This window comes from Rhea pennata, chromosome 22 (assembly GCF_028389875.1).
Source record: "Rhea pennata isolate bPtePen1 chromosome 22, bPtePen1.pri, whole genome shotgun sequence".
NCBI lineage: Eukaryota > Metazoa > Chordata > Aves > Rheiformes > Rheidae > Rhea > Rhea pennata.
This window is the reverse complement of record NC_084684.1, coordinates 7,448,386-7,467,734: the sequence shown is the minus strand read 5'-3', so window position 1 is coordinate 7,467,734 and position 19,349 is coordinate 7,448,386. Positions and strand designations below refer to the sequence as shown.

The 19,349-nt window shown below is 39.9% G+C and overlaps 2 protein-coding genes across 4 annotated transcripts in view; one reads left to right on the top strand and one right to left on the bottom strand.

Moving 5' to 3' along the window:
* The window catches only part of PANK4 (pantothenate kinase 4 (inactive)), a 26,712-nt gene extending 23,455 nt beyond the window's left edge, over window positions 1-3,257 (top strand). Inside the window, exons 18-19 of the mRNA XM_062593208.1 lie at window positions 100-168; window positions 753-3,257. Of these exons, the coding sequence (XP_062449192.1) occupies window positions 100-168; window positions 753-966 (283 nt within the window). The 3' untranslated portion in view covers window positions 967-3,257. The remainder of the gene's footprint in view (window positions 1-99; window positions 169-752) is intronic.
* Window positions 1,058-19,349, bottom strand: LOC134149913 (probable glutamate receptor). 3 transcript variants are annotated; one of them, XM_062593209.1, is made up of 12 exons: window positions 19,267-19,349; window positions 16,857-16,929; window positions 14,366-14,473; window positions 11,272-11,303; window positions 9,520-9,579; window positions 8,541-8,720; window positions 7,231-7,457; window positions 6,024-6,121; window positions 5,239-5,456; window positions 4,443-4,668; window positions 3,559-3,806; window positions 1,058-3,037 (listed from the first exon to the last, which is right to left on the bottom strand). In XM_062593209.1, exons 3-12 carry the CDS (start codon window positions 14,436-14,438, stop codon window positions 2,936-2,938), a joined length of 1,464 nt encoding a protein of 487 aa, XP_062449193.1. In that variant the 5' UTR covers window positions 14,439-14,473; window positions 16,857-16,929; window positions 19,267-19,349; the 3' UTR covers window positions 1,058-2,935. The 3 variants fall into 3 exon arrangements, with proteins under 3 accessions (XP_062449193.1, XP_062449195.1, XP_062449194.1); XM_062593211.1 differs by lacking the exon at window positions 19,267-19,349 and adding an exon at window positions 17,352-17,367 and having other exon boundaries at window positions 14,366-14,476; XM_062593210.1 differs by lacking the exon at window positions 19,267-19,349 and adding an exon at window positions 17,352-17,367.

Genomic DNA, 19,349 nt, shown 5'->3' with positions numbered 1-19,349 from the left:
ACTTAAATAGTCACTGTCTGACCTGTCTGGCTTGTTACCAGATTTCCATGACACTGTGGTAGCAATGTAACTGTTGTTTGTTTGTTTCTCTAAATAAAGATCTGCCTTGAGGGAAGAGAAGCTGCTGTTGGTCCAGACAGGTTCAAGTTCTCCGTGTCTAGATCTAAGGTATATTGCCAAAGTACCAATTTGTTATTTGTCTCTAGCAGATAAAGGTCTTCCAGAGGCTTAGCTCTGGAGCATCTCAGCTACCTTTCCTAATATGTCCTGTTATGAATCGCTTCCACAAAACTACTGGAGTTGCTCAGTCTGCAGTTACAGAATTGTGATATTGATCAAGTTTTACTGGTTGTTCTAAATGTTGTTTGTTTTTCAGCAGTGGCATATTGTCACTTTCATGAGCAGCTTAGTTACTGATGAGGTGAAGTCTTGCACAAGACCAAGAACTCTATGTGACTATAAAGAGTGTTTCATGTGTTTAGCCTCTTTAGATTTACTTAAGTTTCTCTACTGAAAGCAAAACTTACCTGTGTTTTGTGGGAAATCCCAATTCTGCATGCATTTAATGAAGCTTTTAAAGTTACATTTGAAGCCTTTTTTCTTCAGTTGAAGTGCTGCTGTTACACTAGTAATTTCATCAGAAGTTCCATATTCTACATTTTCTATAAATAATAAATCCCTTAGGACAGCGCCTGTCTTTCATTTTAGCATGTAAAAGGATAACTATTTCTAAGCTAAACCTCTCATTTCAGCCGCCTGGATAAGGGTTTGGCAGTGCTGGTCAGAGAACGGGAGACGGACTTGGTTATCATTGAAGGCATGGGTCGTGCTATCCACACAAATTATTATGCAGCTTTGAAGTGTGAGAGCCTCAAGCTTGCTGTTATCAAAAACTCCTGGCTTGCTGATCGTCTTGGAGGGAAAATTTTCAGTGTCATTTTTAAGTATGAAGTGCCATGTAAATGATACAGGTCTGACACACTGTGTGAACAGGAGCAGCAGAATGGACTTGCACTAGTTTTACTTTAACTGTAAAGAATGTATTTTTATTACAACAGGGAAATGAGTTCACAGGAAATTCCATATTTATATTGTGCTTTTGTGACTTAAAAAGCAACAATATGATTCATTATATAGTATACACATTCAAATATATATATGTATATCACTCATTGTTTATTTTGGTAAGTGTTTATTTTAATGCTGCAGTATTTGTGATGAAAATACTTTATTTTTTGTTCTGTGAGACATTCATATAGAAATATATTTAAATGTCAATGAAACCTTTTTATACATCTGCCTACTCTGCCAGCAATGATGTGGCTGGTACCAAATAGTTTTTAAAGTGCTGAAAGAACTTGATGTCGCATTTGCCATATTAGCTCTTGAAGTTACCTAAATTGTTTCATACTCTTTGCAGTTAATTCTGTTAAAGGATTGGTCCACTTACTTACTTACTGTCTAACTTAACAAACATTGCTTAAGCTGTATTGAAAATAGATCTGTCACGATCCGAGAGCATAACAGGTACCTGAACAACACTAGTTTACCAACACTTGGAAGAACTCCTAACTTTTACTACTTCCACTGTTAACAATCAAGGTTGGGGGGGGAGGAAATCAGTCTGCACTTAGACCCTCTTAAGTTCTAATACATGATATATAATATGTATCTAAATTACCCTCAAAGTAAATCTATACTGCTTTATTTAGGAACACCCAGCTATTTTCCTGTCACAGGCATGTTAGTTTCTGTTACCTTCAGCTATTTAATGGTAGGACTGATACAAATTTAATTTTTTTGTTCAGGCACTGCAGTTTTCTCTGTGGTTTTTTTTTTTTTTTTTTTTTTTTCCCTCACTTCCATTGGATGTAGAGTATGTAAAGGCAGTGATTTACCTGTTAATTTGCAAACCAGCATGTGCATGCATCGGTCATTCCAGCTCTGGCATGCTTTATTCTAAATGAAAAGCAGCTTAATTGGAGAATGTGTAATACAGCAATTGAGAGACCTGTTCTCTCTGAATTTCAAAGATTCTTCTGTGATAACGAGAGAGGAATGATCTGAAATGCTCATTACTTCCCTTGCCTGGTAGATTTGTTTTGTTTTGTTTTTTAATCAACTAATTACTAAACTGCTCCAGTACTATTGGATTTTAACTATGACTCTCTTTTTTTCCTAAGTACAGATCAGCTTAATTAGGACAAACTGTCGTCTATAGCTAAACAGGGAACGTCTCATCTTGTGACTGTTAATTGACAAATGCTAAATAGCTTGCCTACTCAGAAGGGAGGTCCTGGTCTTGCATCTCTAAGTCCAGTACCTTGGACTAGGGTCTCCTTTTCTCTGTTTTGACTGAAGAGAGTGCAGTTAGGTAAGTCAGTCCTGCATTCTGGGAATTTATGCAACTGTTGCAGCTCTCTTCTGATTCAGATATGGCCTTCACAATGACCAGCATGTTCCCTCTAGAAGAAGGGAAGAGTACAGTCTGTTTGCAACTAAAACATCTAAGAGGCAGTTTTTCTTGTTTAAAACAGTTGAGTGAGAGCTTTAATTTTCAAAATGTACCTCATATTGTAATTAGTAAGCAGAGGCTTCCTATTATCCTATTCTGTCCCTTCTACAGCCATTCATGTACTCACATAGTACAAGCTACACTAACTATGGATCCAGCACCTTAGCCATCTCAACTTTATTTTCTCCAGGTGTTACCTGCCCCTAACTAACTGTTGCACTCAGATTACCTTCTATCCCTTATTAGTTTATTCCTCCAAGCCCCTAAATTCTAATCAGAAGTGCTCTGTGGGGGGGTGGGGGTGTAGTTAGGAAACTAACATTAAAAAGTTGCAGAAAACCATCTTTCTATGGTGATGTAGTACCTATAAAATATATATGATAGAAAACTAATACATGCCCATTCCTTAAACAAAAAACTTTAAGTATTTGCCTTCCCTGAAGTCTCTTGGCTTTGTCTTGTATTTTCTTGTATATGTAAACGAGTGCACATTTCTTCTGTGAAAATGGAGCAACAAGATTTCTGAAAAACAAGAGGGGAGGAATACAGGGATGAGTTGTTCTGAGTGGTAGAATCTACATTTTAAATATGCACCAGCCCATACATTAGAATAGATAGAGAACAAGAAAAAGATGCGCACATATAGATAGATGCTGGAGTGGTTTTATTTCCATGCATTTTCCTGCTTGTCAGAGACTTAAGAGTGGCCATACTTGAGAATAAACTTGTTACTGATGATTTACTCTACTCTACTCACACTTGGTGCTGCCTAGGAATTACAGTAAATGTTTCTACTTACTACTTTATTTTGGGGGATTTTTTTTCTTTTTAACTCTGATCACTATCACACACTTTAAAGCTCTGAAATTTCGTATTTTAACAAATAAATACATGGAATTTTCTGCCCCCCTTCTTCCTTAGAACAACCAGGATCACCTATGATCAGAAGTCCAACATTTTCCAGAGTCACAGATGCCTAGCTTGCCTACAGTAAGCAGAAGGGATGCAAGGAGTAGGATAGGTGCTGATGACTGTCACCCTACCTTTAAGTTTCCAGCAGTATGTCTGCTCTTATTTGACAGCTCCACCACAGCTGCAATCACTCCCAATGCAAGGCCAATTGCAAGAGTAAGAAAGAGCCCACCTAGTGCTTGGGGCTGCAGAGGACTCCATCTGTCTCGACTTTTGTGAAGGCAGCTGCTCTCCCACCACTTGTTACGCAAGTGGTCAAGATCTCCTGATTCACGCAGTCTGAGGACTGCAATGGAGAGCTTCTTAGTCCATGGGGATGCTGGAAGCAGTAGAATGAAATAGTGTGAAGAATACAGGACAGGCCACATCTTTAACATTTTTAGCAATGTGCCTGCTACATTACCAAGCAGGATGTAGCTTTCCCCCTTTCAGATGGTCATTCTGCAAACAGAGTGCCATGGAATAAGAGAAGTGCCTTTCCTATGTAGCAACCATTTGTATCCTATCCACAGAAGTATGATAATACTTGCTAAAATAATGATAGTGAAGCATGTATGAAAAATACAAGCAGTCAGGCTCACAACGAAACAAACTGCCCTGCTAAATACATTAGGCACTCTTCTGCATTACTGGGACTCATGAGAAGAAAAAAATACAGGAACCAATGACACCTGTGGTCACTAGAATTTGTTGCACCTGCTCAAAAGTACAGCTCAAAAGTACAAGTCAGCAAGCACTGGTGGTAGTTCATCTATCAATCAAATGAAAACACTGGATAGCAGGGTTACAGCTATGCTCATACTATAGTAGTCTCAATGAATAGAAAAACGTATCTGGAGTTTCATGACTTATCCATGCCAGAAATTTGTGTCTCTTGCTCTGTCAATCATTTCCTACAGCAAGGCCATGAAATCCAAGTGGAGAGGTGGGACAGAAGCTGTGCACAATGACTAACCCTTTGTAGTGGCAATGCCAAATCCTCTGGCTCCAATAACTTCAGGGGCCCTGATCAAATTGCAGTGCCTGGCTGCTGCAAGGTCTTGAGAGACTGATTCACCAATGAAGGCATAGTTTGATTCCATCACACGTTGCACTGCTTCCTGGTAGGTTTTGACTAAAACATAGTCTCGTCTCTTGTCCATATATTCATAGATCAGCTGATGGATAGGATTCTTGGAGTTCTGCAGCCCAAAAATGCAAGTGTCAAACTGAAGTATAAAATAGTATCTGAAAAATGCGTGTATGTGCAGTGAGTGCAAACCAATTTTGAGAACGAGTGCTTAAACCATTTCCCTTTAAGCCCTCTATACTGAAGACTAGTATCTAGCTAGCAGATTTCCTCTGTAATACAGTATTAGAGTGATATAAATATTAAATATCCCCCCCCCCCCCAGACACACAATAAAAGACTTCACATGCATCCAGTTATTGCATCCAGGAATCATCGAGGTCAGTCATTTTGTTAAAGGTACACAAGGCTCACAGTAAAGCCCTGAAGACTAGCACCACTGTCTTAAGCAAAATATGCTATTAAAATACAGCCCTCTGCATACTTTTCTGTCTTGAGAAAAGGTGAAAGAAAAGTAAACAAAGCAGCAGATACTAATCATGTTCTTTAAAATGTAATAGGAAACAGATGCTGTCTACAGTGCTGAGGGCAGTAAAGGAACCAATAAAGGTAAGCTAAACAAGTTGGTGCAGTTTAGCAGTTGTAAGGCATGTCTGTATGTTCGCAATTAGATTCTCTGCACCTTGAAGAAGTAGAAGGTGGAGGAGCCGTCCAGTGTCCCAAACTCAAGCTCCCTTTGCTTCACAAGATCTTCAAATGTCTGGATTGGGAGCTGTTCGCTGCCAGCGCTCAGCAGCGCAGTGAAGTTGGCGATGTAGGCAGCCAGCAAGGCTATGGTGAACAGCCACCAGATGGCAGCAATGACCCGCACGGAGAGCGCTTTGGGCCGGGGGGTGACACCTGCACGACCAGAAGAGTCGATAAAAGTACGTATAGGAGGTGAGCCACAGCAAGAGAGAGAGAGATCAAGAACTTTTTGGGTCCATGAACCTGACTTCAGCCTGTACAACACACTTTTATATAAGGGCCAAACTGCAAAACCTGCCCTGCAGGTATTTAGGCAGTACACAAGCCTGAGAAGAGCTACTACGGCTGGTTGGAACAGCATCAGCACTGCATGCAGAGTTGAAGCAACATCAGTGGCAAAAGCAGTCTGCTCTCCCAAGCACCAGTGCAATCGTTATCTTGACAATCCCTAGAGCAATTGTTACAGCAAGAAATACTCAGTCCTCAGCTGAAGCCAGCCATCTCTATACTTCCATCAAGCTCTAGTCAAAAGACTCCCCACACTGAGAGTTTTGGTGCAGTCAGGTGTCCCAATTAGAATGTCTTTCTCTTCAATAGGACTCCAGCTCAACAGCACAGCACAGTGCATCAGTGTTACATACAAATGAGAGCTGGATATGCAATCATCTCACAGAAATACACCACTCCCAGTGCCCATCTATTGCAGTTCTCCCAGCTCACCTTGCAATGCAAGTGCTCCTGCTCCAAACCAGAGGCTATTTAGGAAGGTGAAGTGGTTTTCTTCATTCTTTGGCTCATTCCACTCACAGGGGCTCAGTCTGTAGGAAAATGACAGGATAAAGCCAGCCACACAGGAAGAAAAGAAATAAAGACCTACAATGTGACAGCAACCGTGCAGATAGATAGCCTGGAAATAACTTTTCCTTCCTTGGTAGGTCTTCCTTTGCCTGTGCTCAGTGGCTTAAGTACTTGCAACAGTTAAGGCTCAGGAAGGTCTTGTCACAGGTTTGCCAGATGCCTTCTTCCTAAACTATTGCATAATATGGCTCTATTCCTTCATAACAGGCTGAAGACTGCTCTTCAGAGCAAATCTCTACACTATAACGACTGTGTCTCAAGCTAGAAAAGCAGCAACAGAGCATCTGTTCAAAGTTGTAGCTGCAGTGAGCCACAATACATCCTGAACAAGACAGGAGGAGATGGCTCCATGGGAGGGGAAGGGGGAGGAGAAAGAATTTCTTACATGAAAATCAGTGCAGGATAGAATGCATACAAACACACCAAGAAAGAAAAACTGCACATAGAAACATAGTCGTTGTTCAAGGCAACAAAATTGACTCTAGTGATGGTGAGAAAGAGTAGTCAAAGGTCAAACACAGGTCTTAGCAACCCTGGATATAATGCACATCAAGAGATTATGTTCCCACTTCTTTACTGTAAGAGCAGTTATCATTGAACACTGGGACAGCTTGCCCAGAGAGCTTGTGGAGTTTCCATCCTTGGAGATGCTCAAAACATGACTGGATACCATCCTGGGCAACCTACTGTAAGTGACTCCGCTTTAGCGGACAGAGTCAGATCAGATGATCTCCAGAGGTTCCTGCCAACCTCAGCTATTCTGTGATTCTATGGTGCTCTCCATGGGGAAATCTTACTCTTAATGCTGTCTCTAATCTGACATGCCTTAAGCTTTGTTAGCCCTGGTTCTGGGCCTGTACAGAGGGTTCCTCTGTGCAAAATGCACACAGGTACTTTCTTTAGAGATGTGATTTTCTGGACGCAACCCTGTCTAACATGCTCTAGGTGACCCTGCTGAGCAGGGAGGTTGGACTAGATGATCTCCAGAGGTCCCTTCCAACCTTACTGATTCTATGATTCCTTGTAGCTGAGAAAGCAGTTGAGAAAAAAAAAAAAATCTTTTTTTTACCTGGCAACAAGAAAGAGACAGAGGCATGTCAGCACATAAGCAAATAAGAGGCCAGTCCAAGTCTCCTTGCTGAAGGGAGCCAAGAAGTGAAAGAGAGGCATCTCCTGAGATACGGTATCTTTTCGAAGCAAGATTCCAATCCCAGTCTGTAGGAATGGTGTGGTGAAGGAGACCACCTCTTCCCTTGCTGATGTGACTGTCAAGGGAGCCACTGCAATGTCTGCTTCCTGTAAGACAGAGAAAAAACAAATCACCCATCGAACGTTCTTGACTTCTGATATATGGATAGAATGCGTCCCATGCTCATTGGGCAGATATCTATATGGCAAACCCCTTTCTCTGTCCCGCTAGAGCGCTATCATCTTAGACAATGAGCTCTGTGAAAAAGAATAGCTTTGTTTTGCATTGTTCACAGTAGGGTGCATGGAACTTCTGGTTTCCAACAACACATGCAAGTAGTGCCACACACACAAACTGAGGCTGTGCACTCTCAACCACATTGGTTTTGGTAAAAAAGGACAATAGATGTACCCCTTCTGATTGCAGCAACTACGTGAGTGATAGCTGGACACTGAATTCAGAGGGGCAGAGAGGGCTTAATATCGTATGTTACCAGCAGATGACAGAATATTAGCTGTAGGAAATAATAATCAGATAATCTCCTTGAATGTCTAATGGATTACCTATCTGAAAGAGGCCTGCTTTTTCCTATCATCAGCAGACTTTTCCTATTTCTATGGTTAAACTCTCTAAATGTGGCCCTTTTCCAGGAACAACTGTATCTGTTCATGCAGGGAGATTACTGGAATGTGAGGAAGGTAATGAAAGGTTAACACTCTCTGGTTTATGATCAACACAGACATAGACTTTTAAAAATTGCCAGGTAAAAGCCACTATATCCTTCCACCTATCAATAAGGAATGGAGCTTGTCTCAAGCAAATTTCAAATGGTTAAACTGAAGGCAAATTTTCCTTAAAGCTGCTAGCTTTGGCTCATTAGTGAGCTAAGCTGTCTGCGCAGACTCTCAGACTGCACAGAAACACAGGACTGTCTCTGAGACAGGACAAGCACCACACCAGGAGTGCCTTGTTGTAGCAGTGATTCTTGCTGTGGCTCTGGCATTTTTTTCTTTTTGTTCATTAGCTTCCACATTGATGACTAGCAAGGGGCTTGTACTGCCAGTTTTAAGCAAAAGACAGATTGACTACAAATAGTCCCTGAGCAAAATTTACTGAAGCCCAAGAGCTTGCTGGTACAGTTCTTTCCTTAGTACAACTGCAGTTCCTCAAACATAAAAGTTGAAAATTACCTGTCTCATGATCTCGCCAATCATCCCTGTCCAGTTGCCTTTGGAAGAGATGGCACCGTACTGCCCGTCTCCCACCACCTTCACCTTATAGCTGAAGTGAAGCATCGCAGCAAGTGCTTTCAGCAAATCAATGCAGTATCCCTCCAGCTCTGCACTTCTCACCATGACATAGGGATCCTCCTGGATGTAGACAGAAACATACGGAACTACAAACTCTCAACAGTCTCCAGTGCAGCTGATGGTAAATTGAACCATTTTTTTAGGCAAACGCTCCCCAAAGACCAGTCCTCACATTATCATGGAGACGTTTCCAAACCTACAAGATATTCACTGGAGTCATATGTCACCACTAGTCCTCCAGCAGGGGAGCTGCATTTTGCAAGCCACACATTCAAGAGAAGCAACCAATAATCTCTTCTCAGTCTAGAAAGCCAAATGCATTTCATTGGGTCCATTAAAGCATTAGCCGAGCATCACCTGCATGTGCAGGATCTTGACAGCAAAGTCATAAAATTTACTGCAGAGGTTTCTTCTGAATGGTCATCCTTGTTTGGTGCTTGTGACAATGTACTTCCTTTCTTATGGTCTGCTTTTAACTGCTGCACACTTGATCTTTATTTTATGCTATATTATAAATCTTTCTACTGTAGGACACAACAGCTTACTGCTAACATGACAACTGATAGATAGCTGAACAGAGTAAAGAGGGCTGACTGTCTTCACGTAGCAGGCTTTTATAGAAGTGCATTCCCAGTCCCTTTATGGGCTGAGCTTGCTAGTGCTTGAATCCTTCCATTGCAAACTATAGCGATCTTGTGCCTCTGCAGTATTGGGGAAGAACTCTGAAAATATTATATGTGACGAAAAGGGGTGTCAAAGTCAAAGAAAGCACCTGCAAATATATGGGTGGAACATGAAAAGTAAGGTATAATCCCAGCTATCTCCCTGGCACTATCAGTGTTTTGTCACTCTGCCTTACCAGAATTGTGGTGACAGTCAGTGTTGGAAGATTCTCTTCTGGCCCTTCTGGGTCAGTGCCCTGTAGGTCAAAAAATGAAGGAGAAATAATTGGATTTTGAAAGTCCCAGAGGTGGCCCCACTGAGCTGAGGCTTACATTATTATCTGACTTTAAAGGCTTTTGTCTTAAGCCAGCTATAAATCTGCCCCTGAAATCTGCAACAAATCATCTCACCACTACTCTACCTCCTTCATGCATCACTGTTCCCTGACAGTAATTAATAACTCATTTCATTTGATTATGTGTTGCCAGCATACTTTGTCCAAATAAAGATCACTTCAAATGTTGCCACGTTTCTTCAGATACACAGTGCATACAGTTTTCCAAGGAGATTAATTTATGTTGCAGACAAAACAGCTAGCAGCCAATTAAGGTCTCATTAGGGAGCAATTCCTAGAGACACAGACCGTCAGGGAACCTGACATGAGGAGGTCAGGAAGCAGGGAGTAACTTCTACATGGCATGCTGGATTAAAGAGTGCATCATCCAACCTTGTGGAGTCACAGAACTCACCTGATGGTTTCTGATCAGAACAACTTCAGAACAATTCAAATATTTATCAGTTAAGCTGTCCAATTCTGTAAGACTTGTTGGGTTTAAGTGTATCCCTTTCTTAAAAAAATCATCAGATAGATTTCTAGACAGAGTGAGAGAGCTTGTGGGCATGCCACAAGATCTGCAAAAGAAGCTCTAGCTCTGCCATGACCTGAACAAAGTCATTTCAATTCTCTCTTTGGAATGGAAGGACTTTGAGGGATGAGCTCTATCTTTGAAGCTGTGATCAGAAGTTAACTAATGTAGGGTGTCCTAGAAGCATTACTGTTATTGTCAGAAGAGCTACAACTTGCTGTTAGACAAAAGCCAGAAAACCAACCACTTTTCTTTTCAGATCTGTTTAAAATGTTTATATTTACTGATCAAGAGGGTGAATAGAACAAAAGTAAAAAAAAAAAAAAAAAAAAATCCTAGTGCCTCAATTTGGCTTTCCCCATCAATTATTGAAGGTTCCAAAATGGTACTTTGAAAATCTCAACAGTGTACTACAATTTTTATAAATACATCAGAAAGGCAGCAGTATGGTTTGAGATTGAGAAATGAGCTGACATTTAAGAGACAAGTTTTGTTCCTACCTAGGCCATTTGGATAATTACAGTCACCTCCCTACATTACCATGACCCAGCCACCCATCATTTTTAATTGTAACATCTTTAGAATAGATACTATTCTGCCCTTTGTGAACATCTACATGTTATAGTAGGTTAGATTTTAAGTGAAATGTGCCATCTTTCTTCAAAAACCTGAGGAAGTTTCTCCCACAAATTTGGGGAAGGTAAAAACACATCTTAAGAACTAAAAATGGTATCTCTGCATGCTCACGTGTGTCTGTGTGTCTTGCCAATGCTAAGGAGTTTATAATAATCATAGACAAAGGAATAAATCTGCGATTTAAATTCTGTAGCCATGAAGCCAGAGCTAGAGGCAGATTCTTCCTTGGGGCGTGACTGAGTTTTGAATATTGAAAAAAAAAAATCGAATTAAAAAAAAAAGAAAAAGAAAAGAAAAGAAAATCTGGAGACACATAGATATAGAAATAACCGTGAAAAGTACATTCAAAAATCATAGCTCTTTACAGATTAAAAGCATTTTAAAATGTAAGACTTCCTCACATATGCCTGCATTGATAGCTCTGCACCAATAAGCTTAGGACATACCTTACTCACAGTGTCATCATTCTTGATAGTTCCTGAAAAAGCAACAACAAAAATCAACTTCTTGCAAGGCTTACATTTACAGCTCCTTAAAAGTGAAGTTTCATAAACTTGTTTCATATTGAAATCTGTAAACGGAATGATTATCCTTGACTCAAAAGCTCATAGTGCAGTTGACTCGCAGGAATTTTGTCAAGCTTTTTTCCTCATTCACAGAACAATATTAATGTAAATCAAACCAAAGCAGAAATACACATAGCCAAAATTTAGGCTGTGGAAGTTTCTAATTGCAACTTCATTATTATGGCTCTCACTCATACAGAGAAGAATGGATTCCAGAGAATTGCACCATTATTGCCCCCCAACCAGGATGAAAAGTCGCAACACCGAGATCCCTCCTAACTCCTGCCTACCCCCCTAAGGAAAAAGGTTCGTCACCATTAAATTCCATTACTGGCTTTTCTTGTTTTCCCCTTCCCCTACTGATGGTGGGTTCCTATTGTCAAAGCAAAAGGACATCTTGCAGCCACTGGGACTGAAATCCTTCTCTACCACATTCTGTTGCATTTCCCTCCCCAGATGTAAGTACTCCGACTTTTCACTCTTATGAGAAGGGAAAATTAAAGCCTCCAAAAGGACCATGACTAAAAACAGGAAAAACAGTGACAACACTAAAGAAAGAGGGATCAGGAAGCCTGTCTTCTGTTACCTTTTCATTGTGCCTCATCAAGGAATAGATAGCAAAGAAAGTAATCAAACTGGCAAGGAGTTTAAGCGTGGTGAGAGACAGCACAGCCCAGTAGACAGCACTGGGGTGAAGAACATCAGGGACTCTGCTGTCAAATCTGCCACTCATTTGTTCCATATTACTTCTTTCTGTACCTCAGTTTCCAATTTGTAAAAGATAGGTAATGACACCTCCTTATTCTTGGGTAAAAACTCCACAATTCACCTGTGAAGGTATTATTATTGAGGTTAACCATGCTTCTGGTTCTATTCACTGCTCTGATGCATAACTTGTCATGGTAAATTATTTGATCCTTGTCCTCCTTCTCATAACACTCAGGAGAATACCTTATTTCCCACCCAAACTCCAGGAGAACTATATTAAAATGACTGAGATGCAGAATTAAAACCAAAATTATGTCAATATATAACTCATTAAATGACCAGAATGTTTTTTTCCTAGAGTGTGTGCATGTATTACGCCTTAGAATCAAAGAATTAACTGTCTAAAAGTAAAAGCCCAAAATCCTTCAAGCAAAAGCTTTTGGAATTTTTTCATTAAATATAATAGCATAATCATTCGTTATGTATTATTCATTCTTTGGTTCTGCATTTTCTGATTTTTGCTGAACTCTATTGTAAAACAAAACCTGCTTTTTTTCCTCTTCAGTACTGCTCTCTGTGAGAGCTGGAAACCTTCACAAAGGCGTTCTCTTGTCTCCCTTTGAAAACTCATTAGAGCCAGTAAAAACTGGCTTCTTTCTGAAGACCTGCTAGGGTCTCTTGGAAGAAAACAGTTTGTACTGAGGGCTTCAGCTCCCCTGCAGCGGCACTAGATGCAGCTGTTCAAAGCTCCATTGTAAGAACTACCATCTCCTGAAAGGACCATAAGTAATCAAGTTGCAGCACTAACTCAAAGTTCATGGCAGTGACATTGCTCAGATGCCAAGTACATATTGTGAGAATCCTTTGTGAAAGCCCATAAAAACATAACACAAAAAAGGGGCTCATCCGTCCACTCTCATCCCACAAAGGCCTGCAGCTGCAGGAAATAGCAATGCTAGCAAAAATCAGCTTTGTCCTTACCCCTTCCATGTGGGGGTTTGCCACACTACTGACTCTGAGCACAAACAACCTTTTAATGGGAGATGACTCCTTGATTTGACATGATTTGAAAAAGCTTTTAGTGCTGTTAAAAACTAGGCACTTCATCCCAGTTTTCTATCCCCTTTTCCCTGTCTGATCTAGTAGACTTGCCGTGATGTCCTTTACCAATACTTCCTTTTTTGCAGCTCCTGACCAGGTGGATTAGCTGAATTAAAAGAAGAGACAATAGGTCAGGTGAATTATAATTCTGGAACACACTTGGACATTCAGGATAAGAGTATGAGAGAATTTGACCATTATCACTGAAGCAAAAGATTGAAGCATATTAAACCTGAGCAATCTAGGCAAACAGCCACTACCACAGCTATGCAATTACCAACTTCACCTAACTAGGAGGTGCATGGGTGAGATGGACTAGTAAGCCAGCAGAAGTAGTGAAGGTGCTCTACCAGCCCTCTAAACAGAGGGCCAATTTCTTTCTCCCAATAATTCTGTAAGCCCAAGCTACTCCTCAGCCTGAGTTTGGACTCCATCAATAAAATACTCAGAAGCCACGGTATGATTGAAACAATAATATTTGTTGTTCTTCAGCCCACAACAGCTGCAATTCCCAGAAAAAAAGAGCAAACCTGTCACCTCCTCACACAGAGACTAAAGTGTGATCCAGTTGGCTGATCACTGTGCAGAAGTCCAGGTCAAGCTCCTGTTACTGTCCCCTAGACACCTTAGGGGGAAATGCAATGTCACCTTTTGGCTACAAAAAGACTTGGGGTCTCACTGAATTGACAAATTCAATGCACTAAATTCCCTCTTCTTCCCAAAATACATCATGAGCAGAGGGGCTAAACAAGTAACATGAAAAACATTAACAACAGAACAAGTTAATCAGCCTAACTTGCTGCAATTCAAGGAAGCATAGATTCTAAAACAGTATAGCTTTAACCACAACGATTGTGTTCAAGGACATCTGACCTCCCTGTTCCAACGCTTCTTCACCCTCACTGATCGCCATAATCTGGTTTACAACTAAAACCACAAAGACACTACTAACAGCACTCAAAACCTGACAGAGTCACAACATCATTACAAGTTACAACAAGGTATGTCTGATGGTATCCTAATAACCAAATCTAAAGCCAAATTTTTACACAAAGGCAGAGTCTGGTAGGCACTAGCAATTAAAGATTAAAAAATTAATACTCTAAAGAAGAACAAAACCACATTTGGATGCAACCAGCATTACTGGATCAAATGTGGCTCTCACCTGTATGGCTTGATTCTTTTAGGAGCAGCATGGTTGTAATCACACAGAGCATAAAGTGAAGACCTTTGTCCATTGGAGCAGAAACAACTTGTGCCTAGATGGAACTTCCTGCTAGAGATGAAAGGCAAGTAGTTAAAGCCAGTTTTATGTTTCATCAGTGCTGGGTAAGATTGTCAGAATATCATTGTATTTGGAGGAGTCCCAGTTCAAACAGAGGTCTCCAGGTGAAAGCATAGTCACTTCTGAGACCAGGCATAACAAATACTAAGGAAAAGGTTCTGGGAGAACATTCCAGTGCACCAACAAAACCACCACAAACCTATAAAGTGGATTTATCCACTGGATGTCCTTGACTGTTTCTCTTCCAGTCAGCTCTCCACAAAGGAGAGGCAAGGTCTCCTCAGGTGCCACACTCAGTGTGCCCTGGAAAGAGGCAGCTGTTGGTGCGTGCAGTAACGAGGGGCCAGGCAGTCACACCAGGCAGTAGGCACATACTGATAGGTTAGCAGGGAAAGGGAAGGAAACAAGAGAAGTGGAGTGCTGCTGAGGAGGAGGCTCCTGTGCTCTGAGCCATAGCAGAGTGCTATTACAGTCAGTTTAGATGTAGCCAGTTTAGGCACTAATAGAAGAAGCTCATTCAGGAGCTGCTGTTGATGCCTAAGTGTTTTTGACTTCACTCAGAGTTGGAATACTCCTTTAGATTGCACCCCCATGTAGAAACAGAATCACATTTGGGGGGCTTAAAAACAAATGCTAATTGCACTTTACTTCCAGGATGCAGGAAGTAGAAATGTTCATTTCATTGTCACCAAAAATATCTAAATCAAAGCTGTTTCATCCTGCACTAATAGATATGAGAAAATATTTTGGAAGCCATCTTTTGTCTCAACCTCCTTTTCTACTGAACAGATACAGAGGCAGGGGATGGAGACTGGAAAACAGCATACTTTACTCAGATTACATACTGTTAAATTTTTTCATTTCAAGCTGTGTAACAAAATTTCTGTAGGGCTTGAAATAATTACATATTTGTCATTGAAGAACAGCAAGAAAATTGCAAAAGACAACAAATGTCATCTCTTAAACTAAGTCTCAGACTACTGCAGTATTTTCCATTCTATTTGTGGTAACAGTGCCAAATACGGCTCAGGACACCATTACCCCAGAAACTATGAAAAATGTATTTTAAAAAAGCCCTAGAGAACTCACCATTTGAGACACTATTCAGGCAAAAAAGAAAAAAAAATATATGCTAGTGTGGTATTACTTGCTTCTGTTTGTTGCAGAAATATGCATATATATATATATATATATATATATATATATGCAAAAATAACTGCTTAAGAGAAAGGATGCTTCAGTTAACCTTACCGATTCAGCTTCTATGAAATATTCCTCACAACTGCGCTCCTATGAAAAACTCTCAACATTACAAAGCCTTAGTGGTTTCCCAAACTTATTTTCTCTAGATTTTCTGCCTCCACGTTAAGAAGAATAAGATTCACTACATAACACTGAAACAAAGGATTCTTTCAGGGTTAAATTTAAATGATGTCTTTCTTTTAATACTTCAAAATGGGGATATTATTGTTAAAAGATCAAAGGAAAAGATTTATATTTGAGCTATGGGTCATCTTGGATTTTCTAAAAGGTAATTGTAGAATACAGACAGACTGGTAGCCCCTGCTAGCTGTTGCCAGAGCAGCACATGAACCGAACAGCTAAAGCAGCCACCAGTGCACATAAAAGTAGCAATATTGCCAGATTAAATCAGCCAGGAACTGCTTATTCTCTGACAGCTTTAACCTGAATATTACTCCTATTTTTGTCCTTACGGTTGGGCATATACAATAAAATGTTTTTTATTTCAAGTGACCTCCCCTGCAAAAAGCTAATCAGAGCTAATAATAAATTGCTTGTATCACCTTGAAAAGAAATCAGTTTTAACACACTGGCTGGCTGGCTGTCAAGAAGAACAAATAGAGCCTAAATAATATGTAAAAAATTTTTTTTTGCAAAGGCAAATACACTTCCCTAACTCTAATTTAGTATTAGAATCATTTAAAGATAAACAGAACCAGTTAAAGACAGAATAACGGGGGTAGCAGTGCCTCACAGTGTGCGAAGAGTTCCTTAGCTACTGCTTAAATTAATCATTGCAATCCGCATTCATCATCTCCATGAGGAAGTACTAGAAAATTTTCTCATGTTGGTCTTTGCAGCGGAAGAAACTAAGGTTTTTAAAAGTTACTTCGCTAGAACCAGTTCTCTCACTCTTGAAGCTTTTCACTCTTTCAAAATGTAAACAAAAAAAACCTGGCAATACTACTCCTCAACTACTTTTCAGTATGCAGTGCTGAACGAAGGCATCAGTATTAAACAGCAGCAGAAAACAGCCATCAACCAGGAAGGAGACAGTTTATTGAACACAGGATTTAATCCTTATAGCTAGAACAAAAACAACAATGATTCAAGGCAGCATCTCACTTACAGCAACTCCTTCAGCCTCTCCTAGTTTGGACTGGGTACCAGCAGAAGAAACTCGATGAACCGGCACAATGGAGCTGTTGGAAGAGTGAATGTTCATGGGCATTCGCACTATTATAAAGATGCAGGAGAAGGAGGAGCCAGGCTAAGCGGCTCCTGCAGGAAGCACATGCCAGCTAGTACCGCATAATCTATGGACACCTTGGGTTTTGGAAAAGAAAGGAGAGCACTCTCGGCCAGAAAACAATGTATGGAAGTAATTTAGTTCAGTAGCAGAATACTGCACCGAGACTTAGAAAATTTGAATTCTATTACTGACCTACTGTGTGATTTTGTGAAAATCCTTTCTCTATAGCACTGTGTCTTATCTACCTGTGCCCCTCTCTCCTACCTATTGATACTATAAGCCATTTAAGGAAGAAACTTTCTCCACTCTGATGTCTATAACACACTCACACGACTGCAAGAACATATTAATCAAATATCAGCTCAAACTCACCAAAATCATTCCAGGATTTCTCACAGTGCTTAGGGAGCTGAAGGAAGGCCTGAGCTTCAAGGCAAAAGTTTAAATTCCTAGTCTAGCTTGTACAGACCTCTTTAATAAATAGGCACAGAATTAAATGATCTTTTTGTCCCCATCTCCCTTGCATTTACTAGTTTCACTTCAAAAGTAAGCTGAAGTACAACCCCGAGGGATGTCTGATTCTGTTGGGTCAGGTCATTTATAAATATACACATTAAAGCATTGTAATAACAAAGGACTGCCTTCACTCCAAACAGAGCAAACTATTACAGCTCATTCAGGAAGAGATACAGAGCATGCCCACATTCAAAATAAGTAACAGAACTTTACTCTCCACTTGAATTTAAACACAGTTCAAGATGCAAAATTCCCCAGCAGCTTGAACAGCTTCATCTTCTTCCTAAAGTTTTTCCTGTATCTGCTGCCGAGTAAATCAGTATTAAACATTAACACAGCTTGTCTTCTTTAGAGTCAAAAATTGCTCATATTTCAACAAAAAATGCCTAGGAGACTGCATGTGGCGATGCCCACCCTAACAGAGTTCAAGGGCTTAATCCAAAGCTTGCTGCAATTAAGGAGAGCTCTTAGATCACTTTTAATGCACTTCAGAGCATGGTGTAAATCATTCTGGCAATATAAATAATGCCAAGATACTAGGATAAATTACAAACAGGAGAAGTATAGAAAGATAACTCTGTTCCCTCTATAGAACCAAATCAAAAAGAATCTTGAAAGATCTATTCACCCTGAACTTCTCAAAGATAATTGGATCTTTTCATAGATTCATTTCTAGGTGCTATCTTTAGCAGTTTGAACATGACTTGTTTTTTTTTTTCATGTTCTTACAGGACAGATATATTCTAGAGATTCTGGTAAAGGATTGCAAGCAGGAGAGGTTAGTAATTAAAAAAAAAAAAAAAAAAAAGACTGATTAGCTGAGATTCCAGCTGTTTTTCATGAATATTTTCTAGGCTTTAATAAGATGTACATTATGTATGTAATTTTTCACAGCTAACTGTTATTGAGGGCTAATCAAGTACTAAGTTTGCCTACAGGCAGCTGAAAGTATCTTAGCACTACCAAAATCAGTTTTCAAAGATCCAATCCCGTATCATCAGTGTTCTTAAGCACAAAGTTGGAAGAATATCGACCAACCGTGTGTAGTAGATTTCTTGGAAACCTTAATCCCCTAATCTTCCAGTTTAACAAACTGAAAAACAGATGGGACACGAGTCTGAGTCCTCACAGGAAGGATTCAGAACAAGGGAAGCTATTTGCGGCTTCTATACAAGCCACAATAGATACCAATAGATAGAAATAGATATCAAACTGATACCAAATTGGCTTTCTGTGGGCATCATTATGGATTTGATGATTATTGTTCCCCACCAAGCAGGTTTATGAGGACCAAATGCCTTGGTGTTAAATACCTTACAAAAGCAACCCATGCTTACTATGCAAATTTCACTGAATTATTACCTATAGCTTTGGATGAGGTATAGCCAAAGAAGTGTTCTTGTGAGTTTCTAGAATCTCACTACTTGTGCTGCCTTCCGCTCTATATCCTCTTTCAGCCGTTTCATTTTGAGACTATCAGACATCCACCATTGTTCCACTTCATGCCCCAGGAACAGAAAACATCACTAAAAACACAGCTGCAAGGACAACTTTGCTTAAGGTTTTAGTTTTTTCTTTTAAAAGAAAAATTACACCTTAAAATATATATGACGTTGAGAATCTGATTGTAATACTAGAATCAGAAGAAATCTTCACATTTGTAAATCAAATGGTGTAAGATCGGAAATAGAGTAAAATTATTGATCATATCATTCTTCAGAAAAAAGTAACACTTTAAAATACCTCAGTAAGTTTTTACTCAATTACTGACCTTCTTGGAAGAATATTGATTTCAGCTGCCCTTGTTGCTCCTTTCTACGAACTCCTACTGTAGTTGCATTTGCCTTATGTTTT